At 63.4% G+C, this 13099-nt stretch overlaps 1 protein-coding gene across 5 annotated transcripts; it reads right to left on the bottom strand.

The window, feature by feature from the left end:
* Positions 1-4054: 4054 nt before the first annotated feature.
* On the bottom strand, positions 4055-12428 carry DNAJC5G (DnaJ heat shock protein family (Hsp40) member C5 gamma). 5 transcript variants are annotated; one of them, XM_043541940.1, is made up of 8 exons: positions 11709-11727; positions 11364-11639; positions 10913-11092; positions 10650-10838; positions 9534-9652; positions 8973-9212; positions 6771-6924; positions 4055-5047 (listed from the first exon to the last, which is right to left on the bottom strand). In XM_043541940.1, exons 2-8 carry the CDS (start codon positions 11596-11598, stop codon positions 4959-4961), a joined length of 1206 nt encoding a protein of 401 aa, XP_043397875.1. In that variant the 5' UTR covers positions 11599-11639; positions 11709-11727; the 3' UTR covers positions 4055-4958. The 5 variants fall into 5 exon arrangements, with proteins under 5 accessions (XP_043397875.1, XP_037749541.1, XP_037749543.1 ...); XM_037893613.2 differs by lacking the exons at positions 10650-10838; positions 10913-11092; positions 11364-11639; positions 11709-11727 and adding an exon at positions 12234-12428 and having other exon boundaries at positions 8973-9186; XM_037893615.2 differs by lacking the exons at positions 10650-10838; positions 10913-11092; positions 11364-11639; positions 11709-11727 and adding an exon at positions 11830-11950 and having other exon boundaries at positions 8973-9186.
* Between the last annotated feature and the right edge of the window lie 671 nt (positions 12429-13099).

The following is a 13099-nucleotide window of genomic DNA, read 5'->3' as shown; positions in this document are numbered from 1 at the left end:
CTCGAGATTCCCGTTTACGCTCCCAGGTTGGTATTAGCCCTTTTGGACACAGTGTTACACTGGGAGCTCATGTCCTGCTGATTGTCCACCACGACACCCAGGGTAGAGTCCCTCAGCCTGTAAGTCTGGCCTGCATCCTTTGTTCCTAGTTGTACATTTACATTTAGCCATACTAAAATGTACACTGCTTGCTTGTGCCCCGTGTCCCCAGGGATCCAAATCGCTCTGTGTCACTGACTTGTCCTCTTCATTATTCTCCACTCCTCCAACCTTTTGAGACCTACCAGTTAGCCAGTTTTTAATCCATTTTATGTGGGACAGGTTCATTTTATATCATTCTAGCTTTTTAATCAAGATGTCGGGCGTACCAAGTCAAATGTAGACACTAAGTGAGGTGTCTACACTGATGCTGCACCGCTCTAACTACGTCGACAAAAGTTCTATGCCTCTCGTCACGCTGGTTTTATGATGTCAGCCTAGCAGGGGAGTTCCATGGGCCGGAGATGCAGTAGTACAGTGTATACTCCTCCAGTGTTTTGTCTATGAAACTGTGTAGTGTAGACAAGGCCTTAGAGAAGTCTGAGTATGTTATGTCAACACTATTACCTTGCCATCTCATCAAGAAACAGATCCTGTCAAACTAACTTGATATGTTTCCCAGAAACCTGTGAGGATTGTCATTAATTATACCAACTTCCTTTAATTCTTTATTAACCAAGTTCCGTATCAGCTGCTCTATTTGTCACGCCTCCCCCAGCTTGGTGCTACACCCCCAGCTTTGGAACAGTCTCTTGGAGGAACTCTTCAGTGGGCCAGACCCCCCAGCAGGTCCCACTCTTCCTTCAGGGCAGGCCATGCAGCCTCACCGCCTCCTGAGACTGGACTTCCCTAGCTCTTCCTACTTTTGGGTCCAAAGGCACTGGCCAGTAGCCTTGGTGAGATCCGTGGTAGTGAGGTACCAGGTCCCCCCCGCAACTTGTCTAGGGTCTCATCGGTCCTAGGAATGGGGTAGACATCGGACACGGTGATGGCACTGAACTTCCGATAGCCCACACAGAACCGGATCGACCCGTCCTTCTTGGGGAGCAGCACCACGGGCAAGGCCCAGGGGCTGGAGGACGGCTGGGTCACCCCTAAGGCCAGCATGTCCTTGCCCTCTCTCTGCAGGCCTGGGCTGGTTTCCTGTCTGCAGCAGACAGTAAGCAATGCCCAGCATGTGCTGTATCTGCTCGCCCGTGGGGCCAAAGGCATTCGAGAGACTTTTCCTTTGCATTGTCAGTGACTCACAAACAGGCAACAGAGCACCCCTCCCCCTCCTCTTTCGCCCACTCTTCTCACAAATGTTACACTCCCCGACATTTTGCCTTTCCCCAGGTCCCATGTCTGGGACACCCCCGCTGGTTTATTTCCCAGGACCCAGGCTTAGCCTCGTCCCCTTTGGGTTTCTTTTCATACGCAGACCCACTGGCCACAAACTCATCTGCCAACCAGCCTGCATGGCACAGCTCCTTCGGCTTCCCATTAGCCCCGGGTTCAGCTCGCGGGACAGATCCTGGCATTGCTCAAACCCGAGCAGCTTGTAAAAACGTGTGTGGAGAGATTCTCCCATTGGGATGGTAGCTTCCATGTACATCAATCCCTTGGGCATTGCACATGCCAAAACCTTGTCCTGTGAGCATCCAGACCATCCGTCTGGCTGTGCACCTCTATCACCCAGGGATCGGGCGAGGGGCTGAGAGGGTTTGACCGGTCCACAGGGTGGACCAGGCTCAAAGCACAGCCTTCTCAAAGGCCAAGGTCTGTACCGCCCTCCCTTAAACTGGGCACTTTGTACACCGCAGGTTCCCGTTGACTCTCCCCACTCGCCCCTCAAGGGGACCTCGGGCTCCTCCACATCCTGGGGCTGCTTTTCCTGGTACATCCAGTGTCTCAGTCAGCTCCCTGCCCTGTGTGCTCCCTCTCTCCCTCCGCTGCAGCTCCAGAGACGGGAATTGGGCATGAGGATGCCCTGCTACTGCCTTCATTGCCCTTGGGTCTGATCAGCCTTCTCCAGCCACACAACCAGCTGCGCCTTGCTTCACTTCCCCTGCTCCCTGCACAGCTCCACCATGCTCTTCCTAGGGAAGGGGTGTCACAGACCCACAGGGTCGGGGCTCAGGCCCCAACCCAGGAACAGTCTCAGAGAGGAACCCGTCAATGGGCCAGACCCCCTGGGGTCTCACTGTTCCCCGTGGGTGAGCCTCAGCCCGTAGCCCTGCCCAGCGAGTCCCACCAAGCCAGACACCTGGGAGAGACTCGGCCACTCTGCAGGGACCCCTGCGCCCACCAGTGCCTGCAGAGACACCAGGCAGCCCTTCCCCCAGAGCAGATCTCGGTCCCCTGGGCGCGGCATGGGGGGCCCTCGGGTTAAGACACAATCCAGCCGGCCAAGCCACCACAATCAGCCAGCTAAGCTGCTGTGGGCTCCACTTTCGCTCCCTCCCTCGTCTGTCTGTCCATCCCAGGCGCCCCAGGTCTCACCAAAGGTCAGCTCCTGTCCCAGCCTCGGGTTCCCTCCCACTGAGCCCTGCGGAGTCCCAGCCCCACCTGCTGGAGCTTGTTCAGTCCTAGAGGCTCCCACTGTCTGGCTGGATCCTCCCTTGAGCTGAGGCAGGGTCAGCGGGGCCTTAACACCCCAATAGGCCTGTGACACCCCTCCTGCTCTGCCCTAGGAGCATTTAACCCCTCGGCCCCTGCGGGTCAGCAGCCCCCCGCCCGGGAAGTCTCGCCAGGCTTGGCCTTCAGGAAAGCATTGCAAGAAATTCCCACTTTGTTGCAGGGGGGCTGGCCTGGTGCCGTTGAGGGAGTGTGGCCCAAGGTTGGCGTGGCACTACTGGGGGCTGGCCTGATGGGGGAGCACCAGGGCTGATGCGGTGCCATTGAATGGGGCCCAGCTGCGTGGGGGGAGGATGGCTGTAGGGTGGAGGTTGAGCCACCTGGCAGAGAGAAAGGCCAACCAGCCTGCCCTATGGGTCAGGGGAGGGGCTCCCTCCTGTGTGACACAGAGCTGCCCTGGTTAAAGGGCTGGGTCACCACCTGGCCCCAGACCTGGGCAGTCCCTGCCTGGTCTCTGCTACCAGCATGTGAAACTGGCTGGCCCCTCCCCCAGAGCACAGCCCCACAGCCTCTCTGCCCCATGCGATGGGAGGTGTAGCACCAGCCGTGGCGCTGGAGAACAGGCGGGATGCAATGCCCCTGCCCAGCCGTGACCTGTCACCCCCACCCGCCCAGCTGACTCCAGCCCACAGGACAGGGCAGCCTACACAGACAATTAACCCTTGACACACCAAGCAGGCTCTGTTTACACTGCATCCCCTGAAACTTTCTGTGGTCTGTGGCCCAGCAGCCTAGACCCACTGCCCCTCCCCCCGCAGTGCCCCCGAGGGAGGGCAGCCAGAGGCAGCTGGGGGACAAGCACTGGTGGCTCCAGCTCACAGAGACTCCCTTGGGAGCAGAGGCCTCCATGCAGGGGAGGAAGCTGGACATGGGGGCGGGGGTGCACCAACCTCCAGGGCAGATGCAGTGCAGGGAGCAGCTGCCGACTGCCAGGCTAGAGGGGGGAGGGTGTTATTCCAATGGCCCGTTACCCTCCCCTGGGCCCATTCAGCCTCTAGGCCAAGGCACAGGACCCTGCCCCTGCTCCGCCTGGCTCCCAGGAAGGTGGCTTCAGGCAACAGGTGCTGAGGCCCAGCCGTGTCCCCTCCCCTCTCTGGTCCCTCACTGTCTAGCTGACAGCCCCTGTAGGGAAGCAGGAAAGGCCCCCGCCCAGCTGTGCAGACCTAGCTGTGACCACACACCCTTTGCTGGCTGGGCACACAGCAATGCGACAGCGCTAGGCCCACTGGGGTCCCCCGGGTGCTGGGGCCAGTCCTGCAGCACAGGCGAGAGGAGCCACGCACAGCCTGGCTCTGGACACGCTTCTGAGAAGAGAACCTGGAGCAAGGCTGGGCAGGGAGCTGGCTGCGCGGGTACAAGTCACGGACTCAGAGCAGTGCTGGCAGGGCAAAGACCATGGTGAGAGACAAGCCCGCAGCAGCCTTTAATGGTGCCATCAAAGCCAGACAACAGGTTCCTTTACTCCCCTGACACACCGCCCCGGTGGGCCCCAGGGTGCCAGCAGGGACACCAACAAGGCTGAGACACAGTGACTGAGGCTCTGCCTGGAGGCCAGGACAGGAGCACTGGGGGAGGGGGTCCTATCCCCCGAGGGGCAGCGGGCCACAGAGCAAGCAGACAGTGAGTGCGCCACCTGCCAGGACCACGGCCTGCCTAGAGAGCTGTGTTTGGCACCCGACACAGGGAAGGGACAGGTCCCTGGAAGCAGCAGGGTGCCCGGCAGGCTCAGCCTGCAGCTGCCCCATCTCCATGGGCTAGTTACAGTGGGGTTGGTCTCGTTTGCCTCCAGGCTGCGCAGCTGGGGCATAGGCATGTGCTTCTCAGGCCAGGACCCAGAGGGCAGCACCCAGCCCAGGGCCCTGCGAGCTCGGCATCCGCACAGCTGTAAACACTGGGTTCGGGAGAGAGGGGCCCGGCTGGGGAGAAGCCAGGAGGGTGCTGGTGCTGCTGGTGAGTGACTGGCCGAGGGAGGGATGGGGGCTGTGCGGCAAGGCAGGGGGTGTGCCCAGGGGTTTCCAGTCTCGGGTTCCTGGTGCAGCACAGGGTGCCTGGCCCGTCAGCAGGCTACAGCAGCCGGAGAAGTCACAGCACAAGGAGCCTTGGGCAGGCGCGAGTCCTTACAGGGCCCGGGCAGAGGCCCGAACGGCCTCCCCACAGGCGTTGGCCAGTTTACCTGAGATTCGAGCCGCAGCCAGGTGGCCTGGCTGCGCCCAGCGCAGGGACCCCGGGCAGCGGCAGTTCCAGTGGGGTTCCCACCCAGAGTCCAGGCGAGGGGACAGGCAGTCGGCAGGTCGAGGCTGGCCTCATGCGTCAGTCCTCAGGCTGGCGTCTGGCAGTGGCTCCTCTCCCGCTGCTGCAGGCAGGGGCTGCACCACGATGGGAGTCTGGGTGTCTGAGGAGCACCAGGCTCAGTGAGGGGCAGGGCACGCAGGGTCTCAGAGCACCCCCACTGCCACCCAGGATCCCCCCAGCCCCAAACCAGGCTGCCTGCTTGGCGCAGAACCCGGCAGCCAGAGGGATGGGAGCGGGCTCAGGCCAGCTGCTCCAGGCCCCGAGAACAAACCCAAGCGGAGGGTGCAGGCCCCAGGGAGGTGAAAGCCATGGAGCAGGGTGTGGACCTGGCCAGCCCAAATGGCTATTACTGGCCCACCACTGTGGCAAAGATGGTGGGGCACTGGCAGCCAGGGCTGGGCTGGCCAGGGGGAGCCCAGGCTGGGAGGGCCAGAGGGAACTGTGGGAGCCCGGGCTGGGCATGGCGGAAGGGAAGAAGGGGCTGGAGCCCAGGCTAGGTGTGTGAGGGGGGCAGACCAGGCTGGGGAGCTGGGAGCAGAGGGTGGGTTGGGGGTGACAAGTGCTCCCTGGCTCACTGGAAGGCTCCTCCAAGGGGCTGGTGAAAGCCAGGATGTATCACAAATCCTGTGGGTCTGTGACAAAGGGCCAGCAATAGCAGGCACCAGAGGGGCAGGGCCACAAGCGTGGGGATGCCAGGAGCACCCCATCACCTGACAGGCATAGCAGCCATGCCCAACTCCCTGCTGTCTCCCTCTACGCCCGCCTGGGGCCCCGGGGAGACGCAGGTGGGGGCGGCTGTGGCAGTGCAAGGCCTGGGGGACGCAAGGCTGGTGAGTCCCGGGGTGAGTCCCGGGGAGGCCTTGCCCCAAGCGTGGGAAGACAATTGCCTTGTGCTGGTCCTCCTCTCCTGGCCACTCAAAGCACTGTCACCAGGCCTCCTGGACATCAGCTCAGCGACTGGAGGAACAGCCTCCCCCCCGCATGCTGGGGCCAACAACAGGAGGGCTCAGCCCCATCCCGGAGGGCAGGCCCCCCCCGATTGCAATGAGCAGGACTGGGCCTGTCAGGCGGAGCAGCAGGGCAGGCCCCAGAGTTGCTCAGCTCCCTCCGGGCGCCTGGATCCAGGCTGTCGCCTGCTCTGCCCTGCACCCCGCCCACACGGGCCCGCACTGTGGGAGGGACTGACCTCAGGCTCAGCCAAGCCCCTGCTCCCACGTGGGCTGCTGTGTCCCTCCCTGCAGGGGGCAGGACAGCACAATCCTCCCCAACCCCCCAAGCACTAGGGCCCAGCACTGCCTGCCCCAGCCCCTTCCGCAGGCACCTGGCACAGACTGCCCCTGCCCAGGGGGGACCCCAGGGTGTCAGGCTGACTCCACTTTCCTCCATTCACAGCACAGGCACTGGGGGTCCCCCCTCCCTGGTGACAGCTGCCAGGGCTGGGCCGAGCCAAGCCAGCCACAGGCTCGTGTAGACAGCACGGCACGGGGCAGGGCAGACGAGAGACTTGCCCAGAGTACACAGCAAGCCGCGGCAGAGCTGGGACCCTGGGCCGGAGCCCAGTACTGCCCCCTCCTCTAGCTCCCACTGCCATCTGCCCCGCCGGCCCCTTCAAAACCCACCGCCTGCCACGTGCTGCCCACCCCCGGTGCTGGCCATGCCCCAACCCCCCATTACCCTTGCTGCCTCGGGCTCCACCGCCCACCTCCCCGGCGGATTCCCCACCCCGCTGAGAGTGCGGCCCAGACCAGGGCAGGCCAGGGGCTGCGCGGTCTCCCCCGAGAGCAGGAGCACAGCGCAGGGCAACTCCTCCTGCTCCTCCTCACCTTCGGCCTCAGCTTGGATCTGGGCCTCCAGGTCCTCGGGGTTGACGTACTTGTAGGCGTCCTCGTCCTCAGGCGGGCGGCACTTCCCGCAGCAGAAGCAGCAGCAGCAGCAGCAGCAGCAGCAGGAGAAGAGGCCGCAGCACACGGCCAAGGCCTGCGGGGGAGGGAGCAGCCGGGTCACAGAATCCGCAGGGCTGCGAGGGGTCTCCCAGCCCAGCGCCCCGCAGCGAGGCAGGACCACGGACTGTCTGAGCAGCCCTGACGGGGGTGTATCCAGCCGGCTCTGGGGAACCTCCAGTGGGGACGGGGGCTCCACGGCCTCCCTGGGCAATCCGTCCCACTGCATCACCCCCCGGGCAGGACGCTTTTCCTGGGGTCCAACCGAAACCGCCCTGGCTGCAATTGAACCCATGGCTTCTTGGGGGTTTCAGGAAAATAATCGACTTCCCTCCTCTTTATAACAACCGTTTCTGTAGCTGAAGACTTCTCTCTTCTCCCCCCACTCCAGTCTTCTCTTCACCAAACTAAACAAACCCTTTTTCAATTCTTCCTGGAAGGTCGTGTTTTCTCGATCTTTAATCATTTTTTGTTGATCTTCTCTGGACTCTCTCCAATTTGTCTACATCTTTCCTGAATTGTGGCACCCAGAACTGGATACAATACTCCAGTTGAGGCTAATCAGCGTGGAGTAGAGCAGAAGAATTACTTCTTGTGCCTTGCTTACAACACTCCTGCTAATACATCCCAGAATGATGTTCGCTTTTTTTGCAACAGGGTTACACTGTTCACTCATATTTAGTTTGTGTCCACTATGACCCCCAGATCCCTTCCCTAGCTCCGTCCTAGGCCGTCATTTCCCATTTTGTATGTATGCAACTGAGTGTTCCCTCCGAAGTGGAGTACTTTGCATTTGCCCTTGTTGAGTTTTATCCTATTTACTTTAGAGCATTTCTCCAGTTTGTCCAGATCAGTTTGAATTTTAATCCTGTCCTCCAAAGCACTTGCAACCCCTCCCAGCTTGGTATTGTCTGCAAATGTTATAAGTGTACTCCCTATGCCATTATCTAAACCACTGATGAAGATATTGAATAGAAGTAGCCCCATGATAGATCCCTGCAGGACCCCACTTGTTATGCCTTCTAGCTTGACTGTGAACCACTAATAACTACACTCTGGGAATGGTTTTGCACCCACCTTACAGTAGGTTCATCTAGGTTACTTTTCCCTAGTTTGTTTATGAGACAGTCACTTGAGACAGGTTTCAGAGTAGCAGCCGTGTTAGTCTGTATCCGCAAAAAGAACAGGAGGACTTGTGGCACCTTAGAGACTAACCAATTTATTGGAGCATAAGCTTTTGTGAGCTACAGCTCACTTCATCGGATGCATCCAGTGAAGTGAGCTGTAGCTCACGAAAGCTTATGCTCAAATAAACTTGTTAGTGTCTAAGATGCCACAAGTCCTCCTTTTCTTTTCACTTGAGACAGTATCATATCTCAACATCAGTAAGGCTTTTATCACATCCGCCACTTCCCCCTATCCACAAGGCTTGTTACTCACTCTGTCAAAGGAGGATATTAGGTTGGTTTGACAAGATTTGCTCTTGACACTGTTCACCGTTACTTATCACCTTCTCATCTTGTAAGTCTTTCCAAATACATTGTTTGAGTATTTGCTCTGTTATCTCTCCAGGTACCAAAGTTAAACTGACTGGTCTGTAATTCCCTGGTTTGTCTTTATCCCCTTTAGTGATAAGGACTATATTTGCCCTTTGCCAGTCCTTTGGGATCTCTCCCGGCCTCCAGGAGTTCTCAAAAATAATCACGAATGGCCCAGAGATCTCTTCAGCCAGTTCCTTAAGTATTCTAGGATGTATTTCATCAGGCCCTACCGACTTGGAGACACCTAACTTGTCTATGTAATTCTTGTTCTTTCCTTAGTTTAGCTTCAGACCCTGCCCCATCCTGCCCCGATGTTCAGACTGACTGAACTCCCACCTCTGCCACAATGGGTGGCTCAGGGCCTGGGCACCGCACCCACCTCCGGTTGGGACACCCAGAGCCCAGGAGACCTCTCCACGTCATCCCACCTGGCAGCCTGAGCCACGTGGCTGGGGCAGCCAGCGCTGGGAGTGCCCCGGAGGAGCCCGACAGGCGCAGAGAACGGGTGGGTGGGGGCTGTGCCCAGCAGGCAGGGGGCACTCACCTTGAACCACCACTTGGACATGAGGAAGTAGTACTTGACGCTCTCCTCGCCGAACTGCTCAGCCACGTAGAGCCCCATAGAGCCATATTCATCGTATATCTTCCGCTTGTTCTCGTCATTCAGCGTCGCATTCGCATTGTTGATCTCCTTGAACTTCTCCACTGCCTCGGGATTCTCGGGGTTCTTGTCCGGGTGGTACTTCAGGGCTAGTTTCCTGCATGGTGCAGGGAAGCGGCAGGGCTGAGGAGACGTCCCAAGTCGTCCCCAAGATCTCAGGGGGGCACCAGAGAATCCTCCCTCCCTTTTCCCTGGGGCTGGGAGACCCTAAGCTACTTGGTATGACCCTACCCTGCTGGGGGCAGGAGGACCCTTGGGAGAGCATGGTGCGACCTCTCCCCCACAGGAGTTCCAGGGTGTGCATTCCTCTCCAGACCGAGGGCCAGAGCCAAGCCGTGGCTGGCTGGGCTCTCCCTGCCCCAGCACATCCGGCAGCAGAGGTGCAGCCACAAGGGGCCCGTGGGAGAGGCTGGGGTTGCTGGGCCCAGCAGGTGGGCTCCCTACCTGTACGCCTTCTTGATCTCCTCTGAAGAAGCCCCCTTCTCCAGGCCCAGGACTCTGTACAAACTCTCCCCAGCCCGGGACATTTTCCGCTGGGGTCGGCCGGGTTCCGCCATGTTGCTCTGTATTGGAGGGGGAATGGGGGGTGTGAGTCACCACGCCCACGCCCTGCAAGCTGCAGCCACCACTTTGTGGGGCAGGACCGGTGAGGACAAGGGGAGCTGGGTGCAGGGGCTGGCACACCAGCTATTCCAGCTCCCCAGAGCGTGCAGAGGGGCCTGTGCTGGCCAGGATCCTGTCACCCACTGCAGGGCCATCTCCTCATGGCAATCCAGGCAGGCAGCTGTGTGTGCTGGGCAGCGGGGCACAGCTGCCCAGGGGATCCCCCTCCCATCACAGGGCCCGCTCAGCAGAGCCCCCGGGGGGATTAGGGAACCATGCAGACACCAGCTCTCCAGCAGAGGGCAAGCCCAGAGCTCCCACGCTACAGCCGGCGCTCACAGTACCAGCGAGGAAGCAGGGAACAGCAGCTTTCCAGCAGGCCCTGCACCCCCACCTGGCCTGGGGCTCCCACCCGCAAGGAGGGAAGGCCAGGCCAGCAGTGCCTACACCTCCCTCCTTACCAAACCCTCCCTCCTTCATACCACACGCAGCCCCTGACACCCGAGACAAGGCCACACCAGCACCACAGGCCCCCAGCAGCCTGGGGCGAGCCTGCCCCCTGCGCAGAGCCTTGGCCTGGGGCAGCGATGTCCTCGGGGCAGGCCCAACACAGTGTGGGCATACTGCTCGCTCGCAGCCGCTGTCACCCTCACGAGTCAGGGCTGCCAATGGCCAGCACTGCCCCCTCGTGGCCACAGGGCCCACAGCCCAAGGACCAGAGTACTCCCAGATACATGCCAGTGCAGCACGCCCCATTCCCAGCCATGCACCCACAAGGAGGGGGGCTAACTGCAGAGACATTGAAGGCGTGCACCTCCCCACACAGACACCCCCAAACCCTCTCTCTGCAGCTTGTCAGAGCTCTGGGTTTCTCTCACCCTGCAAGCTCCCCTGCCCCACCCCCAAAAAGGGCCCGAGAGCTCAGCAGAAGGACAGGGACCAGGACACAGCACTTACCAAGCCAGGAGTGTGAATCCAGGCTCACCCGGCAGCAGGAATGAGGAAGTGAAACAAGGCAGGGCAAGAACTGGCCAGACAAGGAGGAGAGACAGAGAGACAGCCCAGCAACCAGCCCCCACCTGGCCGTGACCCAAGGGGGAGGGCACAGACAGCCCAGCAACCAGCCTGCCCACGGCCAGCGCCCACCTGGCCGTGACCCAAGGGGGGGGGGGGGGGGCACAGACAGCCCAGCAACCAGCCTGCCCATGGCCAGCGCCCACCTGGCCGTGACCCAAGGGGGGGGGCACAGAGAGCCCAGCAACCAGCCTGCCCATGGCCAGCGCCCACCTGGCCGTGACCCAAGGGGGGGGGGCACAGACAGCCCAGCAACCAGCCTGCCCATGGCCAGCGCCCACCTGGCCGTGACCCAAGGGGGGGGCACAGACAGCCCAGCAACCAGCCTGCCCATGGCCAGCGCCCACCTGGCCGTGACCCAAGGGGGGGGGCACAGACAGCCCAGCAACCAGCCTGCCCATGGCCAGCGCCCACCTGGCCGTGACCCGGGGAGGGGGGGGCACAGACAGCCCAGCAACCAGCCTGCCATGGCCAGCGCCCACCGGGCTATGACCCAAGGGGGGCGGGGAGACAGACAGCCCAGCAACCAGCCTGCCATGGGCAGCGCCCACCGGGCTATGACCCAAGGGGGGGGGCACAGACAGCCCAGCAACCAGCCTGCCCACGGCCAGCGCCCACCTGGCCGTGACCCAAGGGGGGGGGGCACAGACAGCCCAGCAACCAGCCTGCCCACGGCCAGCACCCACCTGGCCGTGACCCAAGGGGGGGGGGCACAGACAGCCCAGCAACCAGCCTGCCCACGGCCAGCACCCACCTGGCCGTGACCCAAGGGGGGTGGGGGGACAGACAGCCCAGCAACCAGCCTGCCCACGGCCAGCGCCCACCGGGCCATGACCCAAGGGGGGTGGGGGGACAGACAGCCCAGCAACCAGCCTGCCATGGCCAGCACCCACCGGGCCATGACCCAAGGGGGGTGGGGGGACAGACAGCCCGGCAACCAGCCTGCCCACGGCCAGCGCCCGGGCCCGGTGGACCTGACCGAGCTCCTGGGCTTGGTCGAATCGCGTCCTGCTCCGAGCCCCACCCCCCGCAGCCCGCCCGGCTCCCCGCCAGCCCCACTGACCCTCACGCCACCAGCAGGCCCCGAGCACGGAGCGGGTCTGGCCCCGGGGCCGGGGCTTGGCCCGGTGACTGCTCAGCTCCAGGCCCGGCCGAAGACCCGGAGCCCGGCCCCTTCCGCCAGCCCCGGGAGGGTCTGGGGCGCCCCAGGTCCCCGGCCCGGGCGTGGGGGGCAGGGCTGGGCCCGCGCCGGGCGCTGGGGCCCCGGGCCCGTCCCCTGGCAGCTCCCGGGCCCGCGCTCTGCCCAGGCGCCCGGCGACTCCCGGCCCCGGCCCCGAGCGGCCAGCAGAGCCGGGCGCACCAGCCGAGCCCGGCGCCGGGGCAGCGCGTCCGCTCCGCTCCCGGGGGCTCGGCCCGGCCCCGCCCCTCCGCGGGGAGTTCCGCCGCTCCCCCGGCCCGGCCCCTCACCGGCGGCTCCGCTCAGCTTCCGCCACCGACCCGGCGGAACCGGACCCTCCTCACGCCTGCGCAGGCGCCTTCACCCCGAGCGGCCCCGCGCAGGCGCAGATCCCTGTACGGCGATGACAGGGCAGAGCCCCGCGGCCGGCCCGTCCCTAGGGCCCCCGGACCTGGAAGTGCCCCGGAGACACAACTCCCAGCGTGCCCCGCGCGCCTCCAACTCCCAGCGTGCCCCGCCCCTCCGACTCCCAGCACGCCCCGCGCCCCGCCCCTCCGACTCCCAGCACGCCCCGCGCCCCGCCCCTCCGACTCCCAGCGTGCCCCGCGCCCCGCCCCTCCGACTCCCAGCACGCCCCGCGCCCCGCCCCTCCGACTCCCAGCACACCCCGCGCCCCGCCCCTCCGACTCCCAGCGTGCCCCGCGCCCACCCCCTCCGACTCCCAGCACGCCCCGCGCCCCACCAACTCCCAGCACACCCCGCGCCCACCCCCTCCGACTCCCAGCGTGCACCGCGCGCCTCCAACTCCCAGCGTGCCCCGCGCCCCGCCCCTCCGACTCCCAGCGTGCCCCGCGCCCACCCCCTCCGACTCCCAGCACACCCCGCGCCCCGCCCCTCCGACTCCCAGCGTGCCCCGCGCCCACCCCCTCCGACTCCCAGCGTGCCCCGCGCCCCGCCCCTCCGACTCCCAGCGTGCCCCGCGCCCACCCCCTCCGACTCCCAGCGTGCCCCGCGCCCCGCCAACTCCCAGCACACCCCGCGCCCCGCCCCTCCGAGTCCCAGCGTGCCCCGCGCCCCGCCCCTCCAACTCCCAGCACACCCCGCGCCCACCCCCTCCGACTCCCCGCGCGCCTCCAACTCCCAGCGTGCCCCGCGC

This window comes from Chelonia mydas, chromosome 3 (assembly GCF_015237465.2).
Source record: "Chelonia mydas isolate rCheMyd1 chromosome 3, rCheMyd1.pri.v2, whole genome shotgun sequence".
In the NCBI taxonomy this organism is placed as follows: domain Eukaryota; kingdom Metazoa; phylum Chordata; order Testudines; family Cheloniidae; genus Chelonia; species Chelonia mydas.
Note: the sequence above shows the minus strand (reverse complement) of the source record. Positions and strands in the feature narration are given on the sequence as shown.

What these genes read in the sequence shown, in the direction of transcription:
- DNAJC5G (XM_043541940.1), bottom strand. Translation starts at nt 11,598, where the DNA reads ATGGCCCGGTGGGCGCTGGCCGTGGGCAGGCTGGTTGCTGGGCTGTCT. An exon ending in TGTCCAAGTGGTGGTTCAAG is followed by an intron (nt 6,925 to 8,972) that starts GTGAGTGCCCCC and finishes CCTCCCCCGCAG; the next exon opens with GCCTTGGCCGTGTGCTGCGG. An exon ending in GATCCAAGCTGAGGCCGAAG is followed by an intron (nt 5,048 to 6,770) that starts GTGAGGAGGAGC and finishes GGTGCTCCTCAG; the next exon opens with ACACCCAGACTCCCATCGTG.